A 21,697-nucleotide genomic window follows, 5' to 3' on the forward strand; every position below is an offset into this window, starting at 1 on the left:
TTTTAAAACATGCAATGAAAGTACATGCAATTTGTAGATAAATTAAAACATGGAAAAGCATAAGCATTTCCATGTTTTTCACATACCATGTTCACAAGTATTTAATAATACATAATATATGAATCCAATTGCTTCTTTTCTCTCTCTCCCCCGTGTCTGCCTCTCTCTAGGTCTCAGAGAAAAATGTGTTGACTCACTAGTGTTTGAAACTCTGATTCCTAAGCCGATGATGCTGCACTACATCAGCTTGCTGCTGAAGCATCGACGTTTGGTCCTGTCTGGGCCAAGCGGGACAGGAAAGACTTATCTGGCTCAGCGTCTGGCCCACTTCCTTCTCCAGCGGAGCCAGACTGACTCATCTGAGGCCGACCATGAGACCTGTCTCCTCGGTCGCAGCGCTGCTGTCACCTTCAACATGCATCATCAGTCCCAGAAGGTAGCACATTACGCTGGATTTTTGTCAGACAGTCATCTTGAAGTCCCTTTTCTATACAAATATGGATCTCTGCACACAGAACATACATAATCACCTGTTCTTTCTTTAACAGGAGTTGCAGTTGTATCTGTCTGATCTAGCAAATCAGATTGACAGAGAGAGTGGAGGAGAACTGCCGTTGGTTGTTATTATAGATGACATTAGTGATTCAGCAGGCATCACTGAGCTTGTTAATGGAGCACTCACCTGCAAGTATCACAAATGGTGAGTCTCTTCAAACAGTTACGGTATTTCACTAAATTTCACTTGAATAAGATTTCATGAAAGTACAAAATATCCTCTGTTGGTTTCTCAGTCCTTACATCATTGGGACAACCAATCAGCCTGTGAAGATGTCATCTAACCACAGTCTACACCTGAGCTTCAGGTGAGTACAAAGAACATGTTCACCTTGCATCCTCTTATTTTGATACACAATTAGATACAACATGAAGCTATCATATAAAGTAAAAGTAAAGTTTTTTGTACATGACGACAGGATGGTGATGTTCTCCAACAACGTGGAACCGGCTAACGGGTTCCTTCTGAGGTACCTGCACCGTAAAGCTGTGGAAGCCTACCAGGAGAAGGAGCAGGACTCAACACGCCACCAGGCTCTTCTGCAAGTCTTGGACTGGATCCCTCAGCTCTGGTACCACCTGCACACTTTCCTGGAGAAACACGGCACTTCAGACTTTCTCATAGGTGAGAGACAGTTTACAGGGTTATAGCAGAAAACAAACAGGGAACATTAGGGGAAAATTGGATCGGGAACAAGAGATCAATGAACATGACATTTTCCCTCCTTTCAGGTCCCTGCTTCTTCCTGTCCTGCCCAGTATCAGTGGCAGAGTTCAGGCAGTGGTTCATTGATCTGTGGAACCACTCCATCATACCGTACCTGCAGGAGGGATCCAAAGACGGCATTAAGGTGAGAGCACACACACACACACACACACACACACACACACACACACACACACACACACACACACACACACACACACACACACACACACTCGCACACACTCACTCTCACACTCACACAGATATCCACTATAGTGTGACATTAGTGCTAACAACAACAAGACATTCATTCCATTACCTCTTTGTCTATATTTTCTCTCAGGTCCACGGTCAGAAAGCAGTATGGGAGGATCCAGTGGAGTGGGTGAGGGGGACTCTCCCATGGCCCAACGCACAGCAGGACCAGTCCAGGCTCTTTCACCTACCTCCCCCCAGCATAGGTCCACTCAATGAGGAGAAGAAGCCCCCCAAAGATACACCTCCTCCCAGCACACTGGAGTCAGATCCACTGGTAAGAGTGAAGGTTTCTTTTGAGATGGGACACTAGTTTGGGGCAGAGAGGATGCGTGATAGGCATGCAAGTATGAGTCAGATGTCAGTTAATCAGTCTACCAACACAGTAGGATATTGGGAAATATTTTTATATTTTTGGGAAGTACTCCACTAAGGTTTTGCACAGATAAAATTTTATTAAAAGCGACCCATTAAATGTCTTTTTTTTTTACACAATAACACTCATCATGCGTCAAAATAATAATAATGCATCAGATCTTCTTTAGCACCACATAATGCAAAACAGATGAACTGTGGCTGGGCTCATTGGCAATCCTAATAACCCTGCTAGGTTGAAAAATTGCAGAGATGAAAAATGCATTGCCCCTTGCAGTTATTTGCAACAGGTGTCATTAATACTCCACTAAACAGTGACAGGTAACAGACACTCGCATGTGAAGATTTACCCCTTTTCTTGTTGTTGGGGATCCTTGTTTGGACCACACAACACATTTGACGATGTCCCCTTGGGCTCTTGAAAATGATGAGGGCAGTTCACTATTTTCACATTTTACAAGCCCAACAATTATCTTAATAATCATAGACATATTTGTCGAGTTAAGCTCCTTAGTTGCCACAAGGCTTAAAATACATTTCAAGAAATAGTTCATATATGCCGAGCCATATCTAACCCTGTAAAAAAAAACATGTCCGTTAATCTTTCTCTCCGTCTTTTCCTGCTACACAGATGGCAATGCTGCTGAAGCTCCAGGAGTCGGCCAATTACATAGAGTCTCCAGAGCGGGAAGGATGTCTGGATCCCACTCTGCAGTCTACACTCTGAGAATAAGACTGTCAGTCAATCGATGGAACTATGAACTCTTTATTAAGACTGACACAGCAGGTGCAGTCCCAATGAGACTTTAAAGACTCAATAATTAATTTAACTGTGTGCTCAGTGAGCAGCTACAAAGCTAAAGGTAAAGGATCTATAGGAAGAGTGATTATGGAGCAAGGGTTTGCTCTGCTATCAGAAAGACAATTAAACTGCTTTCATAGGCAGCTGTGATGATCATGTCAGGGAAGGAAGTTGAATTGTTTCTTCTCTGTCCTCAATTTGTTCCAGATGGGTTGTTGTTAAATCTGCAAGTGCATGGTAACCGGAATAGTATGATGCAACATATTACCTATAATCCCATTGATCAACGGCCATTGTTTTCCTTTTTATTCCTTGTTGGCTGCCACGACTTTCACCACAAACTATTGGTGCTTCATTTCATAAAGAAATTTACCTCAGATGTAACTCTGAATCCCTCAAAAGTAGGTTTATCCCTTGACGACAGCCAAAAATGCACTTTATTTTCTACTTGTGGTAATTGGATTTGAGGAGGTTTTGGAAATCATGCAGTTCATTAGTAATTCCTTTAGATGGCAGCATCTGCCTCAGTATTCTCCTGGTGTTCTGACTTATCGAAGGTGCTCAGTAGAGCATAACACACACTTTACAACAGAGCTATAAAAATGGCCTTGAATGTTTTTCTTCTCTTCAGTTCAGCCATTGTGTCATTCATGACTTGAATATCAGAACAACAAAGCTGTAAGATTAGCATGCATGGGTGCATAATGAATGGAAATCAATGAATCAGTTTTAGGGTTGGTCTATAAAGAAAATGTCTTAATCGATGGACTTTCCAGAGAAACTGACGTTGACTCAACATACTGAACAGACAGAAAGAACTGCTTGTTTATTTAATCGGCCCAGACGGACTAACATTTCAGGCTATGCTTGCGTATATTCTCTATTTAGATACCAGTTTCAAAACACAAAATTCTCTTGTGATAGATGAGGATACAGCTTTGAAAATCTTGATTTTGTAGGATTTTATACTGAGTCATCTTCAGCGATCATCTGTATAAAGCAGCTATCACCTATGTATACCTATGCCATTATCGACAGCAGCAGGAAACACTTCTTGTGAAAAACATCAGTAAAAAAAACTGCCGTTAAGTGATAATAATCTGTACAAAAAAGCATTTTCCTTCCTTGTTGCACTTGCTCCTTCTCACACATTGCTTTGAGTACTCTAAGAGTAAGAGCTGGGGGATAAGAAAGGTTCATTTGTTTTGTGGGTTCCTCCTATTCCTCTCATTTGTTTGCACATAATATATGTCAGCGTACTAGATAACAGAGAGTATTCATTGCTTACATCTTGACTGTCCTAAAGCAAGGAATTGGAATAAAGCAAAAAAAGCTGGAGGAAACCTTTACCCTGAAGTACCTCAGACTGCCATATTCTGTCCAGATGTTCCTCTCCTGTCCAAACAGGGTGCTTTCTGGTGGAAAGCAGAGACACGCTGCCTAAGTCTATCTGTGCCTGAAACACAATTGGCCTGAAGCTGCTTTTGAGCTGCTTTAATCTACCACACGGGGGCCTCGACTAGAGGAAACGTCATCACTTTCTCTCCCCTACTCTGATGTCACTTTAATGTCATCATCTTGATGCCCAGATTTAGGTAGAAAGTGGGTTATCAATTTTGACCTTTGGCTGGTATTCATGGTGATAAGCTGTTCCCTAAGATGTTATGTTTGCCAGTTAACTCTGCAATAGATAAAACGGTGTGTCATGGCTGGGCTGCCTGTGTGCGATTTGACACCATTTTAAATGTAAGTGTGAAAGACTTGACATCGTTGTGGAGTTGCCTGAGTGTTGGAAGCAGAGTGAAAACAGATATTAGCCTGGATTTGTAATGTAGATGCATGTATCCCTGCTGTGTTCCCAAAGTTTTGTTTTATTGGACCTACCACACTTAACCATACGATGGGAGGGATTTTTATTAACTGGATATCTTCCTCTTTTCACATTGTTTTTATTAAGAGCAGATCTTTGTTTTTATTATGCAAATATTTGTAAAGGTTCCTCTCTCTTTTGTACATGACATCACTATTGTAAACACTGTAAATAGTCAGTGCATCTGCGACAACAATCACTAAAATGTGTAGAGATCTAAAATAAGAAGAGGCCCCTGTATGCAGAAAACGGGCGTCCTTGGTGGTTTTATTGTCTTCCTCCAGCGGGAAGGCGCACTTGGCTTAAAAGGGAGCCTAATAATGGTTGTATGGCATGTCTCTATAAACACATCAAACCCCATATGTCAAACATTGAGCAATGGACACAATAAAGTCATGCCATTCTTCACATCACTACCTGTCTTGACTGTGTTTACATTCAGTTATCCACGAGGGGGCGCTAATAGTCCTGTATATGACAACCGATGAGGCTCTATGAACATTTTATTTGGATGTGGTGGTTTGTGCCATCGCAAAATGTTATGTTAACAAGCACGGGGTGTCCTGCCTGCGTATGTCACAGGTAGTCCTAACATGGATGAGAATGTGGCTGAAATAGGGAGGGTGTTAAAGTCAGGGCATGGGTGGAGTTGTCTCCAAGCCCAGCAACCCTCACGCTATATATATTTCTTAAGATCCCTCCTGGCTCTTTTATCCAGAGGACTGGCCGTCTAATAGCACAATGCCGAGCAAACCTGCGCCCATCAAGAAGTCCCTAGTCAAGCAGACGGCCAAGAAGGCGCCTGCGGCCAAGAAGGCGCCTTCGCCCGCGCCCGCCCCGAAGCCTGAAGCGGCACCCGTAGAGGCTGCACCTGCGGAGGCTGCGCCTGCGGAGGCTGCACCTGCGGAGGCTGCACCTGCGGAGGCTGCACCTGCGGAAGCTGCTCCGGCTGAGGACGCAGCTCCCGCAGCCCCAGCAGAGGACATCCCCGCTGCTGAAGGAGGCACCCCAGGTACCCTGGGGACTAAAGACGATAACCGAGAAAGTCTCTCCCGGTCATGACATGAAGCGCTAACTGTTACGCCAAGTTTACTAATCTCAGCTCGAGCATGAACAGCTTGGACTTGGAGTCACAATTTACTTGATTCTGCCCTTAATTAAACGTTACTTGATTTTAGAAGCACGTTTTGTACCGAGCTCAAACTAATTCAAATAAACAGTAGGCTAAGCATCAAACACCTGTCACCTGTTATTAACATCGACAAAGCTACTTAGTTTGACTGGAAATTGCTAAACGTATTGAGTGCACAGTGCACACACAGGGTGACTACTCCTCCAAACAAAGGTTTTGGCCTAGTCTCTGGTCTGCTGACTCCAACACACTGCACGTGCAGCAAAGGAGACACCAGCCTCAACCAGAAGGCTGATGCAGCATTATGTCCACCTCATCACTCTTAAACCAAAACTGTTGCTTGTTGAAATGTAGCTTTCATTTACGGTGGAGCTTTAATATCCTCTGATGTTGATACAACAGTGTGTGGACTCTCGCTGCTGGTTATTGGTGGTTATTTAGTGAAATGCATTTTATTCCCTATTTTTCCTGGATCTACTGTAGATCTCTTCACTTCACAACAAATATCAAACATCTAATACATGTCATTTCAGTATGTTTAGTGATTTTTGAAATCCCTGCTGTCCCTGCAGGAACAGTTCTTGTGAGAAGCAGCACAAAATGCATGGGACTGGATGTAGTCAAGTGACTGGTATTGTTTTTGCCGGCCAACCTCAACATGTAAACCCTAACTTCAGCTGATGCCACAGCCACCAAGGGAGCCGCGACTCCTACTGAGTGTAAACACATGCGTTCCACACACACAAGCTGTAATGCATGCATGATGTGTGTGTGTGTGTGTCCGTTGTGTTTACTAATTGTTTGTATGTTCATCGTTGAGATCTTTGTCTTTTGAATCACCCCATGAGGTTTCCCTTCCTAAATCCCTTCTTGTCACTGTGAATATTGAATGTTTTGTTCCCCCTTCTCCGTTCTGCTGCTTGCTTCAGTATATCTTTATGAGTGTATCATGATCAAATTAGCTTGAAAGTGATTGAATCCCAGTGTGAATAATGTCATAGTGTAAGTCACTAATTGGCTTTCCTAATGGCATTCTAACACTAGCTTCTGCTGCTGAAGACGATGCGGCCGCTCCTGCTGCAGATGCTCCCACAGACGGTAAACATAAACCACCACAGAGACAAAAACATTACTACTCAACCACAAAATACAAACAATGATGACTGCTTTATTTAAAATCATGCTTCCCCAGATGTGACGACTAGTGAATTCTTAACAAAACTTTGAACCTCTTCCATATTTTTATATATTTTCCAGTGAAATGATTTAGCAGGTTGAAATGTCCCTTTACAGAAAAGATGCTCCGATTATATTTTATCTAAACATTTACCTCCTGCTTGTTTGACGCTAGCTGCTCCAGCAGAAGCTGCTGTCGTTGAAGAGCCGCCAAAGGCCTCCACGCCCCCACCTCCTGCAGGTAACACATACACTCTGCTGTTCGCTTGGACTTGCAATACTCAATCTAGGGTTATGAGGGAACACTTCCCTTTTAGTATCACGTCCTCACTTTTTTTAGAAGCAGGAAGTAGCAAATATTTGATATTTATTTAGATATTAAAATAGTTGCACATAATTTTATGTCAATCAATTAATCAACTAATTGTTGCAGTTGACTCATTATGGAAGTGGTTGTGCAGAATTATAACCTTTTACCTGAAAATATTTTTTTATGTTTTCAATCGTCCAAGATAATAATCTGCAACTATTTTGACAATAGGTTAACTGTCATTTTGTCATTTTTTCAAGGAAAAATGTCCAACATATTTGTTCCATCTTGCTAATTGTGTAGATTGTTTTGTAATTTGAAAATGTTTTGGACAAAACAAGACATTTGAAAATGTCCTAAATGATTAATTGTTTAATCGAGACAATAATCTGCAGATTAATTGATAATGAAAATAATCAGAGGTTTCAGTCCTGCTGTAAAATGAAGGCTATGAAGACATTTTGTCAGATTAATTTCAGCTCCTCTTACTGTCCACAAACTTCACACTTGCACTGTTTGAACCTCCTTCAGTCCCCACCAGCGCTCCTCTGCACCTATCTGTGGATGATGTGACAGATTCCAGCCTCACCATTAAATGGAACACGCCGGAGACCATCGGAGACTCCGGCCTGGACGGATACACCATTGAGTACTGCAAGGATGGAAGTAAGTCTGTGTATGTGTGCGTATGTATGTGAGGCTGCACCTGTCCCCAAAGAGTCAGAGGCCAGATGGTCTCTTGCTGTGTCCAGGCCGTATACGGCAGGCAGCATTTCACCGGCTGTCACTGTGCTGGATCTCCTCACACCACTTTTAGAAGCGCTCGTTTGCTCAGATGACAGCATGCCTTCTGAGGTTTCATCAGGCCAAAGTGTGCTCCTTATGGGCAGGTTGTTTGTAAACCTGTTGACAGGAGGTACACCTCATAACATGTCCCATTAAAGGATGTTTTACACTTTCAAAATCGAGGTTTTGAAAGGTTACGGGAGGAATGTGTACGAAAGGAAATATGTTGCAGCCTGACAAGCTATTATGACATTATGTATTATTCAAAGTTAAAACTGCACTGAAAGTGCCGTACTTTATTCATATAAAAACTGTGTTCCCTGCAGCAACAGACTGGGTTGTGGCTCAAGAGGAGCTGACCCCAACTAATCTCTTCTGCATCAAGAATCTCACAGCCTGTGACCTGCTGCATGTGCGCGTGGTGGCTGTAAACTGTGGTGGCCGCAGTGAACCTGGAACACTTGCTGAGCCTGTGCTCATCCAGGAAATTGGTGGTGAGTAGAAGCCAATATTTCACAAACTGACCAATTATAAGGGGAATGCCAAACAGCCCAAGCAGCAATTGTAACCCATGTTCTATCTGTACGGCTGTACATGAGTGTAACAAAAGGGTGCAACATGTCCATTTCTCTGCAAAATTAACTCAAAATTCTTAAAGTCTAAACAAAATGTTGCAGCAAAAGAGTTTTTTCTCCCAATGTAAGGGCAACTTATAAAATGTATTGTCTCCAACCCCTTTATCAGGAGCTCGCTGGTTGTGGTTCTGTAACTTATGACCTATCCGAAAAATGCTCATGTTGCAAGCAGGGAGGAGGAGGCATTAACTGCCAGGCAGCTAAGATGGACTGCACAGAAGTATGCACATAAATCTTACAGGTGCAGACAAGACATTTCATTAGCTGTAAATCATACTCACACTTGTCCACACATCATCAGTCCTTCAAATAAGAAGGTGAAGCACTCGCAGATTTCTTCACAGAACATTTTCCTTTTCATGAAATTAACCTTGTTTTTTGCCGGTAATGCCCTAAAGGACTAAACGAGATGTAAAGCTAACAAGCGCGCATGACAAAAACATTAGGAAAGGTTAAGTGAACATGGAAACCAATATGTATAATACCAATATACATATATGCTTAGTTTAAGCTCTGACTGATGGACAACAGTCTGAACCATCACCTGTACTTTTTTTACGACAGGTTGCACATTCATTTACAATTAAAATGTTCAACTGCAGAATCACTCATCCCAAAGCTTTACTCTCCTAGTATTCAGGACCAAACTTTGGGTACTGCAGTGGTTAACTGTCTGGCACTAAAATGGCTTCTGCTGCCTCCGTCTTCAAGATGATTTAATGGAAGACTGAGTCAGGCAAAGGAAAACGTTTAGCTAATGAGCCATCTGGCAGCCATATTTTTTACTGACTTCAACCCTGTCAGTTTGACCTCACTGTCACTTTCTCACTTGAATTTATGGCAGTGGCCCTCTAGCTGTCCTGTCGTCTGGAACAGGTATCACTTAATGTCTTGCAATAAATAAACACTCCATAATATAACATGTCTTCATTATGCCTATTTCAAATTCACTTCAAAGTCACTTGTATGTAATTAGAAATATTAGCCACTATTCCTCTTACACTGGTTTATGTTAAAAAGTGCAGCAAATGGCTTAAAAATACCCCTAAATTACCAAAGTGACACTATCAACCTTTTCTTTGCTCCGTTAAACTGACGTTGGTTTCGTTTCTGAAGCTGTTTCCATCAGCGCTCACACCGAGTCACATTGACGTAGTGCGGACCTGAGATGACATGTCCCAGTTATCCACTTTCAGAAGGACAGCTTAAATGTCTCTGAGTGTATTTCCTGCTCGGGGTTCAGACTGCAGCAAACAAACAGGAAACAAGTAAGTGGAGAAATGTAGTCATGCTACAAGAACTGCTGGTCAACTGAGGGGAGTGACACATGAGCCTAATTGATGGATTCTGGGTGGCTTGTTGAGGGGTAAATGCAGCTGTGTGTCAGTCACACGCTGTCCTGTCCAGTCACCCATCTACATCCAAGCTTCTGATAAAGACACACTGTCCTGGATATGCTGAAAGCCCCCCACAAAGACTCTTTATCCAGAGACAAAGACAGATTATAAACTGTTTGCAGGAGGACTTGCTGGCTGCTGGATGCTGTCATGCCAGCACCACTTGGGGCATTGCTGGGAATGGTGCTGATTAGCAGGGATTACTGTTTGAGCCAATTCTGGAGGCAGACCTGATCCTCATGGGCATGCTTGGTTCCAGGGGCCATATCTCAGCCGCTGCAGCAATGATATGACAAATGTAAGGACAAAGAGGATGAGACACACTGAGCAAGAAACCTGGTTACAAGCGACGCAAAACGATGTACAGAAGGACGGTGGGGAGTTAAATGAGAGGACATTTTGAGTGGAGAAGGAGAAGCAGAGGCTGCTGCAAGGGGAGAGAGAGCTGATGGAGGGCAGCGGGTTTGATGTATCCTGTAAGCCCAAAGAGCTTTTCAGACATTTGCTGCTTATGCAGAAACATGCAAGGGATGCTGTTCCTGATATTTAGCGCCCGGCTATCCAACATAGCGGTGAATTAAATGACTCAAGTCCCAACTGCGCTGCAATTTCATCCATATCCTTTTATCCACAGCTCGAGCAGCAGTTATCACTATTTATTCGGGTGTGTTCCGTTTCCAATCTGTGGCACTTCATGGTTCCTACATATGATGTTTGACCAGTCTAATTAGTTAAAAAGTGGTGACAACTTCCTGCTGCTTCTTTGTGCATTACAGGAGGGAACACATGTTGGTGTTTATCCTAGTGTCTCACCACCAAAGCTATTTTAAGAACTGCTGGATGCAGGGTCTTCCTCTTTTGCCTCTCTGCCCAGATACTGTTCTTTTCCTCTTTCTGTAGCTAGAGTTCCTATGTATAATTACTCATAATCGTAAATAAGATTGTGACATGGATTTATTTTTAACTTTGATAACCACACAGATGGTGAATCCTTACTGGAGTGTTGATTATTTTGTATGTTTTACTTTATACATGTGTTTGTCTTTGTGTAAGTACTATAATGTAATGCTAATAACATTTAATTACAAGCAATTATTATTTTTAATCAGATTTTGATTACCAATGAATTGTTTAGAGCCTTTCTCAGAGCCTACAGTGATGTCTTCATTGTGCTTGTTTTTTGGGATCAAGAAGATATTTTATATATAATTATATGGCAGAGAAAATCATTTTAAAAGCTGAAATCCAAGTATGTGCGGCATTCTTTCTTGAATAAAAAAAAATAATTAATTGCAGATTCATTTTCTGTTGATCGATCAACTAATTCTTGCAGTTAATTTTGGCTCCTTAAGTCATGCTCTCTTGTCAGTTTTTCTGGGGCCGGTCTATTTTGGTCTTGTTGACATGTCCTTTTGAGCCGACATGGCCCACTTTTAAGATATGAACAGGAAGCCTGTACACAATTTGAACACTACTGGCTGGTAATGTTAGCAAATGTTGTCAAGTGGGGGATTTATGTCCAGGTTATGTCAATATATAAAAAATAGCCAGAACAGATGATAGATAAACATGGCTGACTTTATTTCTTGTTTTTCAGAGCGTCCCAGGGTTCGCATTCCCCGCCATCTCAAATCCTGCTATGTCAAGCAGGTTGGAGAGCAGATCAATCTGGTCATCCCCTTTCTTGTAAGCTGCACATATACGCGATCTGTAAAGTCAATGAATGATAGTGCAGTTGGCACATAAAGACTTCTCCTTGTCTCTCTTTTTGCAACTCCTCAGGGAAAGCCCAAACCTGTGGTGACCTGGCTTAAGGACGGGCAGCCTGTGGACTCAAAGGTCAACATCAGGAACAGTGACAAGGACACCATCATATTTATCCGCCACTCTCAGAGGGAGGACTCTGGTGTTTATGAGATTACCGTCAAAGTGGGCAGCTTTGAGGACAAATCCACCATCATGCTTCAGATTGTGGGTGAGGGAACACTTCCCTTTTAGTATCAACGTGCTTGATTTTGCACACAAACGACACACTTGGATGCACATGTGCGTGTGAGAGGTGTCAATGTGGACTTATTTCAGACGTATCTGTTGAATCTGCTCAGCTGGTTGCGCAGTTGGCTTGTTGGTTCTGAGCCTCGTGACTTGCTCGAGCAGAAATTCAAATAGTAATAGGCGACATACATCACACCTCCTAACAATGATGACCTGCGACTGCTGTCAGCTGCTGCTGTTAAAATGTGTGGCCTCATGTTAGAGGTATTAGCATACAAATATATGGTTCACTTTTGATGAGTAGAGACCTTTTATGCTGTTAGAAAAAAAACACTGGTTAGGATTTTAGTCCTTTATAAATAGTTACAGTAATGTGTTTCCTCAGACCGGCCTGGCAGTCCTGCCAATGTGAAGCTGGTGGACACCTGGGGCTTCAGTGCTGCTCTGGAATGGACCCCTCCCAAGGATAACGGCAACACAGAGATCACTGGATACACCATCCAGAAGGCCGACAGGAAAACCGGGGTATGACAGATGTATAGCAGGTCCTATCACATTGTCAGACTGTGGGAAGTTGCAGACATAACCGGATTCACACTCAATGCAAGAGGTTAACGGGAGTCACGCCTTAGATGTCGTATGTTTTGATGTATAGTTCAGTGTCTGATTTTGTCTCATTTATGGGTATGGTGCCACCACAACACGAGCCAAACAGATTTGGCCTGTTGATTATATTCCCCATTGTAACTGTATTTTTTCATTCACTGAATGTGTTGGCCGTATTTACATCATTTAATTAGCTTTGATAGAGTGCAGGAGTGATTTGCAGGGTTTTCATACACTCTTTATGTTGTAGTTACTCTAAGCAACATCGACTGACATCTGAAAATTGGAAACAAAAGTTCATGCATGCTGACCAAGCACAGGTCTTGCAGTTTCCTCTTGGGATCTCATGTTTCTCATGTCTATGGTATAGCTTCTGAGACATTTTTTTATATTGTATTTATTTATTAGTGGTGTTAAAAGTCACTCAAAATGGCAATACATATTGTGCACATCCCAACCATTATCTAACTTCCAACCTGAAGATATCAAGTGAATGATGGGTTGATTGATAGTGACCAATTCGATGGGGGCACATCCCAATATAGTTTTATATCCATCTGGTGTGTCCCCCCTCAGCAATGGTTCTCGGTGCTGGAACACTGCCACAGGCTATCTACCACCATCACAGATCTCATCATGGGCAACGCGTACTCCTTCAGAGTGTTTGCTGAGAACCAAGTGGGCATCAGTGAGATGAGTGCTGTCACCAAGGGGGTGGCCACCATCCAGAAGACAGGTGACCTCATTGATTCATTCCTTAATTACTCTGAGGTCAATGTGTTAATTATGATGGAGAGTTTATGGCGAGTGCTGCGCTACAAGTGTATACTACTTATACTTTAATGAGCTGCATGAAGTGTATGAGAGTCTTGAATGTGTGTTTATAAAGCGAAGGCTTGAGGAGTGGAAATGGCTTTGGCACTGCTTCAATCTTAAGTGGGTAGCTCTCTCGGCTAGTCAAAATACTACTTCAAAATAATTTAGAAAAGAGGCTCTGACAATATTAAGATAGACGGCAGAGCAAATGTTGCTCTTTGTGTGCCTGTGTATGTGTGTGTGTTTACCTGTGCCTACCTACCTGCATTTGGTGTGTGGTGAGGGGGAGGGGTTGGGGGGGGGGGGGGGGGGGGTGTTGAATCACTTCACATTGTAATTGGCCAGTAAAAGAGTCTGCTGGGTTTGACCTTCTCGCTCTGCCCTCTTTCATTCTTGACACAACTACTCTGTTGTCACTTCTTCTGTGTGCCGGTGTCCCCGTATTTAAACGTCACCCACTTTATGAAGTCCAGCCTCACTCCATCCAATGTGACTAAAATTAACAAAAGATGACTTGCCAGATATAGTGCTTCTGAATGAAAGTGATTTTGACAGCATGGGAAAGGGGAAGTGAAGGAGTAGATTGTATTCAGAAAATACTAAGAATTCCCAACAGAAAGCAATTAAGTGGTGAAAGATCTTTTTCTGTAAACTTTGACCAAAGCTTTTAACATTTTAGTGAAAGTAATACGGTCAAAAAGAAAAGGTAACATACTTTCACATTCAGACAAAATGTACTTATATAACAATATTGACCGCACAGGACAGTTGAGACGGGTATTGGAAGAAGAAGTGCTTAATGCGATCTTGTTCCATGTGTCCACAGGTATCGCCTACAAGCCTCCCGAGTACCCGGAGCATGACTACAGCGAGGCACCCAGGTTCACAACACCACTCATTAACCGTGCTACCACTGTGGGATACACCACCAAGCTGCTGTGCTCTGTCCGTGGAAGCCCCAAGGTCAGACACTCTTAACTATACACTTTATATAATAATAATAAAATATATAACTTTATAACTGTTCATACACACCCTGCACTTATCATAGAAGCCTAAGGATCATTATATAGTTTCATGTGTCGAGCCCATCACCATTACTTCACCTTTGCAGGTAAATGTGCAGTTTGTGCTTGTGTTTCCACGACCTCTAGTACATCCTTTTGGTGTATTGTGTCCAGGATCACAATAGTGTCCCTATTATGCCTAATTTATAGCTAATGCTAACAGCTAGCTTTTTGACCACATGCTCACTTAACATAGGAAGGGCTGGGGATAGCAGTGTAATGTAGCAGATATCTGCTACATTGTGGGAAGCTGAATGTTGCGATACATTTGTTATTCTATATATACACACTTTTGTTTTGCCGAGGGACCCTCGATAAATCATTTGAGGGTGTGATACACTGCTTCAAATGAGGTAATAATGTCCCTGCTATAAACATTCACTGTTGAAGTGGGGCAGGGCTTGCACTGGAATTTCTATGTGAAGTTTCAGTATGTCTCTCACTGCTGCTCTGGTTAAACATATCTTTACAGTTGTCTGGCTGTCGCAGACAGCTTAGGTGGCAGGCCATGGTGGAAATGCAGCTGATTATGTGTCCTAGCTGCCCTTGACCACTCAGCAAGGACAGCAGTGGCTGAACAGTCTGCACATGCCAGTGTATTGGAGACAAATCGAACAGGAACTAATGTAGACTGCAGCAAACACAAGGACTCTAGTGAAGAGAGACTGGTACCAGTAGATATAATACATTTCCCCGAACTGTCTAGTGTATGTTTATGGGGTGAAACGCTTGCTTATCACAGGCAGCTAAGTGGAGAAGACCCACAATGTCTAATTGAGTCTTAAATGCCTGTCCAGCAGGCAACTGAGTCGTAGAAGCTGTGTGCAAACACTGATCGTCTGTAGGGAACCACAGACAGCAAGACATTCTGTGAATGTGTGTTTATATATATATATATATATATATATATATATATATATATGAAACTGCTGTCAACCCCCTATGTGACCATTTACACACTCTTAATTGTAGCTCCTTATATACCACCACTTCTAAAAAAAACATTTTAGTTTAATTTATCTCTCAAACTCTCTGTCTCTATCACCCTGTCGTGCATGTTCTTCCCCTCTCTCTCTCTCTCTCTCTCTCTCTCTCTTTCTCTCTCTCTCTCTCTCTCTCTCTCTCTCTCTCTCTCTAGACATTCTATAAATTAAAATAGTTCACACTGGGCATTTGTGTGGGAGCAAGTGTGTGTTTATGGGCTCTGGCTTAGAGTCCAGAGTCATTAAGGACTGCTGAGTGAGGTCCAGCAGAAAAGCCTTTAGTGTGATAAGTTGTCCTGCTGTGTCGGATAAAGAGCTGTCACATACAGTGGCAGAGACTACATGGGTAGCTGTTAGAGAGACTAGAGAGATAAGTAGAGAAGACAAAGAAGAGACAATGATAAGAAGTATAGTCTGCTGTCCTGTCATGGCTAAGTGGAGATGAGGCTGTCACACAGAGGATACTATATTTGCCAGCTGTCCCGACCGCAGCAAAGTTATCAGTGTGACTGAGTTAGCCTTGTGACATCCTCACGGATGCCCAAAGACAGAATTGTGATGGGACGGGAAAGAGAGAAGGGAAGATGAAATATTAGGAGCAGGAAAGGTGAATGGTGTAGACAGCAGTGGTCAGACCTGGTATTTTCTTTAGCCTGGGGAACATGAAGATTTGTCACCAAAGATTGTTAAGATGTTTCAGTCTTGACCAACGTGTTGGACAGACAAAACTGTCCAACATTACCACCCATAGAAAAATACCACTAGCTGGGCTAAAAATTAATTACATCAAAATATGTTTCCCATAAAACCTCATGCCTTTGCAGACTGATTCCCAGTTGCATGCATTGATGCACCAATCAAAATTATGATGTCATTTGATCATATATTTTAGAGTGATATACCAACTCATTTAAAACCTGCAGGTCTACCAAGATAAACAACACTAGCAGAAAAAGTGTTAAATCAAATCCTTTTAGATGTTAAACCCTGCATCCACACATCCTGGTGCTTGCATACAGATATAACACTTGGAAAGTAATTGTACAGAAGTCAGTTAAATTAATATGAATGTGGCTCTTCATCAGAGAATAACCTATATACAAAATGTTTGACCGTCTAAAATAGAAGAACGATTTATTTAGAAGACTCGTTGTGAGCAGCAACGAAGAACTAAATATGTGTCATACATTGGTGAGGAAGTTTTGTACAAACCCTTCTGAAATGTCTCAGCTGAGCTGAAATCCAATAACCAGAGTCACCTTGCTTGAAGCCGGACCATTAGGAAATCCATGCAGGGACAGTGTCACTGAAGCCCAATGCAGCACATACCTGAGGAGACTTGTATTACTCCCATTCTACGCAACTGTCACGCTCAGCATGCACAGTCTGAGCTCACAGGAGGACAAGTCATCTGTATGTCCAATGTAAAACAGGAACGACTGAAAGTCAATGTTGTGATGGTAAAAGGATATCACTTTAGAATCCACATCTTAAATGGAAGGAAGTGAAATGCCAGAAGCTAAAACTGTTTAATGACATCATTAGTCAGAGCATAGAGCTTTTAAAAAACATGTTTTGTGTTTGTTTAGTAAATTGCTGAATGTAATACTTAAATTATATACTTGATGCAATTCTCATTACCTGTGCCATGTAATATTGTACACAGTTGCACTGGAAAGTGACTCTAAAAATCAAAAGTTCACTGTATATCACTGCTGATGTTTTAAAAATCTGCACAGCTGATGATATATTTTCATAACATCAGCATGTACGGGGAGGATTGTTTAGGAGTTGGATTTGGCACTTTGACAAAACAGGAAAGGTATATTTGAGGTAAACTAATTTATAAATGTCTCCCTTCACCTCTCAGCCTAAGATCGAGTGGTTGAAGAATCAGGTGATCATTGGAAACGACCCCAAGTATCGTCAGAACTCGACTCAGGGCATTTGCTCCCTCGAGATCCGTAAGCCCTGCCCCTTCGATGGCGGTGTGTACACCTGCAGAGCCAAGAACAAGAAGGGAGAGGCAGTGGTCTTCTGCAAGTTGGAGGTCAAACGTACGTATTTGATATTGATCTAACAGACAGGAAAGGTTTTTTTTTACTCTCAGCAATAAAACAAATAAGTGCATTAACCAAAATGTAAAACTAATCATTTACATTGGTCCCAGTTAATGATTCCAGTTTCCATGTCTACACATTTAAACTAATAATGTACCAGAAATGTATTCCATTAAAAAACACATTTAAACTGTATGTTCCTCTGCTGACAGAGGTCATTCTTCCAGAGGGTGACAAGGTGAAGGGCAAATAAACCAAAACCCAACTCTAGAGGTAAGAAACAGAGACATATCCACTGCTGCAGACAGCCTGAGATCGTATATATCTCTTTCTCCATTGTCTCAAACTAAATATTCTTTAATGTGTTGCTACTAACACTAGCACTGTTCATTAATGCTTTGACACATGTATGAGATACTGACACAGTTGTTTGAGATACAGATTGGCACACTGATAGTACTCTTATGCCAGCTGACCAGCCATGCATTGCAGTGTTCTTAAGATCAAACCAATATAATAATAAGTTGTCCTTCCTTCTTGCCCTCCTCTTGCCTTCTCATCTGTGTAACTCTCTTCTGCTCCCTCCCCATCCCTGTTTTTGGATGTGGTAATGTGGCGAAGATTAATGTCAGTCAAATAGAAATACCAAATTTGCTGTTTTTATGGCGTTAATGTTTCTATTTATACCCTCACTATGAGGCAGACGCATTTGAGTTTGGGCATTGGCACTTTCATATAAGCTTTTCAAAGGCCCAAGTGGTGTAGCCTTTCACGGAAAGCCGGGAGGATTTACTCACAGTGTAATTTCAACTGCTGACAAGGGAAGACTCATTAAAGCATTTAAAAAAAGAGTGCAGTGACGAGAGAAGGGGGCAAGATTTAGAAAAAGGGGACAAAGAGATTTAAGCGGAGAAGAATGATGAGACAGATGACTTAATATGTTGTTGGTAAATGGATGTAAAGACTAGTTGAAGGTTGTGAATGATAATGGTTTTATCTTGCTGTGAAAGACATACCACCGCTTCTTTTTGCGGCACTATGAAACACGATCTCTTTCATCCCTGCTGTACATTCAAAACATGTGAGCAAGGGGGCAATTACGGTAGATTATTTAATACCTGTTTTAGATTTCAGGTCTCTCATATATATCCGTCTCTTAATCTTGTTTTTCAACCACTTACTGACCACCTTCTTAGCATACGTAGGTCTTGACGAGAATCTGTGTCGACCTACACTTCACTAAAACGGTGGAGTTTAATGACGTTGCAGAAGCATAGCACCCATCCTCAGGTTCTCCTCAGATAAACACTGCTCGCTCTGTTAGCACGTTCACTATAGTTTGTACTGTTAACGCTGTTGGCACCGTATGTTGAGAGCCGTTAAGAGGCAATCGAAATGCTCCCAATCTTGTATTATGCACCTTTTAAAGAATGTAAACCCAAAATACAAGTGTGAACCTAAATATGACCATATGTTCCCCTTTAAGTTTTTGTCCTCAGGTGGACAAAACAGATTGTTGGGTCATTTTGTACTTAAATGAATGCTTCACCAATTACTCACCTTTGGAACTCTTCAAGTGTTGTGGCCCGTGTCTAACAGCACCAAAGCTATATTCAAACATTTGTTTACAAACTCATTTAAATGAAAATGTGATTATTCTGTACAAGTTGTGTGTGAGTTTTTATACAGATGTTTTGATAGTTTTGCAGCTGTTGAACGGTGGCCCCTATTTACTTCAATTCATCAAGACTTTTTATTTTATTTTTTTATTCTCCTTTTGCCGAGGAGGTATGCAAGAAAAACAAGTGATATAGTGATGATATAGTGACCATGGTCATTTTGTGAGTGAAATATCCCCTTTACCTTGAATATAGGGCCTACATGTGTCATCTTAGTTGTTTGGATGCAGTTGTTATGCTACAGGCACACACAAAATCGGACCTTCAGTACGCTCAAGGACAAGTGTGTTTTCACACTATACAGCAAATGGGGTCACATGCCTGCCTGAGCAAACCCCCCAGCGTGGCTCAAGTGATCCCATCTCACTGCATCGCCGATGTGCTCAGATGCATTCACACCTGTATTTACAGCAGTCCACTTGTGATCACATTACCAAAGATTCATATTCATGCCAAGTGTAAACTGCGCCGTATAGATGATGTAATCATGCTTGTGAGTTTTGGGATGCTGTCCCATCAGACACAGTGATGTTACTCCAGATGATTTGACACTAAGCCAAAGTCCTCACATTACCACAAGTCAACAGGTGTTGAGTGGAATGGAGAGTTGGCTAAGAGGGCAGAAACCGTGCCAGATATACTTTGATGGAAAATAAACAGTGGAATATACACAGTGGATCTCTCTATCTGTCACACACGCAAATAAAAAAACTAATCCATACACACTCTCTCTCAGCATATTCTTGGCTGAAGTGATTCTCAAAATCGAAATTAAGTAAGTAAAGGAAAAGTCCCCAAAAGTCATGAAAATGTGTGTGTGTGTGTGTGTGTGTGTGTGTGTGTGTGTGTGTGTGTGTGTGTGTGTGTGTGTGTGTGTGTGTGTGTGTGTGTGGAATCCTTCTAACCCTTTCTGTGTGTCTCTATTATCTTGTCCAGAGTGTTTGAAGAGGAGAGAGAAAGAATAATTGCAGTCTGTGCAGCAGTGTGTACATAATGAAGAAAGGGAAGGAACAACATACCAACATCTCCATATCGATTTCCATCCCGACTCACCCACTCCTCCCAGTATGCAGGGAAGACCCACGCCTCCCAACCTATCCCAGCTTGTCCAATGCTGTATGTTATTTATGCTGGTGACATGTATGTAAGGATATATTTACAATGTTTCCTTTCTGTCTGTGTCTGTATGCTGTTTGTTACAGTGTATATATGTACTACTCAATAAAACAGTGGAGCCTTGGACATGCTATGGCTTTGACTGTATGGATGTTTAATAAAGAAATTGTATTTTATTACGTATTATGTGTATTTTTACACACATTTTAAACATTTCTACACATAGTTTCAGGATAGATTACATTTTAGGTTAGGTTTAGATCAGTGGAAAAACTTTTAAAGGGAAGTCCTCTTATCTTGGAGTTTTAGGTGATATTGTGTCACTAAAAATAAAAATAAATGTTTAAATATTTCTTTCACTAAAATGTGCGTCACGTCACTGTCAAGCCTCCGCCCCTGCAGCTGGCTACTCGTGATTCAGAGCCCTGCCCTCACGCGCAGATGAGTGCAGAAGATCGATTTCTCAACTGCTGCAGCAAACTAAGTAAAGTAGATATACTTTCAGGAAGTGGATCACGTCTCCAAACTCCACTACTGCTACTGGTTCTGTGTCAGCTCATGAGACACTGAGGCGTCCGTTAGTAAAAACGGATCCGTCCTCTAGTGAGGAGGACGCTCAGTGTAAACCTGGCAAAAGATATGCGTTTAAAATGTAAAACTCACTGAAGATGACAGGTATCGAACCTGCTACCTTGCTACAGGGCCACATGAGCCACAAATATAGATAGACCTGAAGGTCTGTATAGTTGTGTTTTTAATTAACCTTAATGTAGCCGACACATGACTATTTTTTGTTTGATAGTTATAAACAGGTAAAATAGCAATACATCCATCCATCCATTTTCAACCGCTTATCCGGGGTCGGGTCGCGGTGGCAGCAGGTTCAGCAGGCCGACCCAGGCTTCTCTCTCACCCGCAACACTTTCCAGCTCATTCTGGGGGACCCCGAGGCGTTCCAAGGCCAGCCGGGATATATAATCCCTCCAGCGTGTCCTCGGTCTTCCCCGGGGTCTCCTACCAGTTGGACGTGCCTGGAAAACCTCTAATGGGAGGCGTCCAGGAAGCATCCTGACTAGATGCCCGAACCACCTCAACTGACTCCTTTCGACACGAAGGAGCAGCGACTCGACTCCAAGCTCCCCCCTGATGTCCGAGCTCCTTACCCTATCTCTAAGGCTGAGCCCGGCCACCCTACGGAGGAAGCTCATTTCGGCCGCTTGTATCCGAGATCTCGTTCTTTCGGTCACGACCCAAAGTTCGTGACCATAGGTGAGGGTTGGAACCTAGACCGACCAACCGAGACGGACCGTACAGCGCCTGTTTTACAGCTGCAGCCGCACCGATCCGCCTGTCGATCTCCCGCTCCACCTTACCCT

The 21,697-nt window shown here is 42.2% G+C and overlaps 2 protein-coding genes across 2 annotated transcripts in view; both read left to right on the top strand.

Annotated features, from left to right (window-relative positions):
• The window catches only part of nav1a (neuron navigator 1a), a 73,551-nt gene extending 68,585 nt beyond the window's left edge, over positions 1–4,966 (top strand). The window contains exons 25-31 of the mRNA XM_079226777.1: positions 171–436; positions 549–700; positions 792–863; positions 975–1,180; positions 1,288–1,406; positions 1,605–1,793; positions 2,523–4,966. Coding sequence (XP_079082903.1) covers positions 171–436; positions 549–700; positions 792–863; positions 975–1,180; positions 1,288–1,406; positions 1,605–1,793; positions 2,523–2,618 — 1,100 coding nt within the window. The 3' untranslated portion in view covers positions 2,619–4,966. The remainder of the gene's footprint in view (positions 1–170; positions 437–548; positions 701–791; positions 864–974; positions 1,181–1,287; positions 1,407–1,604; positions 1,794–2,522) is intronic.
• Positions 4,967–5,304: 338 nt separating this feature from the next.
• mybpha (myosin binding protein Ha) lies at positions 5,305–20,446 on the top strand (the record flags this gene model as incomplete). Its single annotated transcript, XM_079226838.1, has 13 exons — positions 5,305–5,575; positions 6,740–6,793; positions 7,047–7,112; positions 7,713–7,847; positions 8,294–8,461; positions 11,597–11,685; positions 11,782–11,974; positions 12,380–12,519; positions 13,177–13,336; positions 14,243–14,379; positions 17,337–17,523; positions 17,739–17,799; positions 20,142–20,446. The coding sequence occupies 12 exons, from the start codon at positions 5,305–5,307 to the stop codon at positions 17,777–17,779; spliced, it is 1,641 nt and encodes a 546-aa protein (XP_079082964.1). The 3' UTR covers positions 17,780–17,799; positions 20,142–20,446.
• Positions 20,447–21,697: the final 1,251 nt, after the last annotated feature.

Source organism: Taurulus bubalis (assembly GCF_910589615.1).
Source record: "Taurulus bubalis genome assembly, chromosome: 11".
Taxonomy (NCBI): Eukaryota; Metazoa; Chordata; class Actinopteri; order Perciformes; family Cottidae; genus Taurulus; species Taurulus bubalis.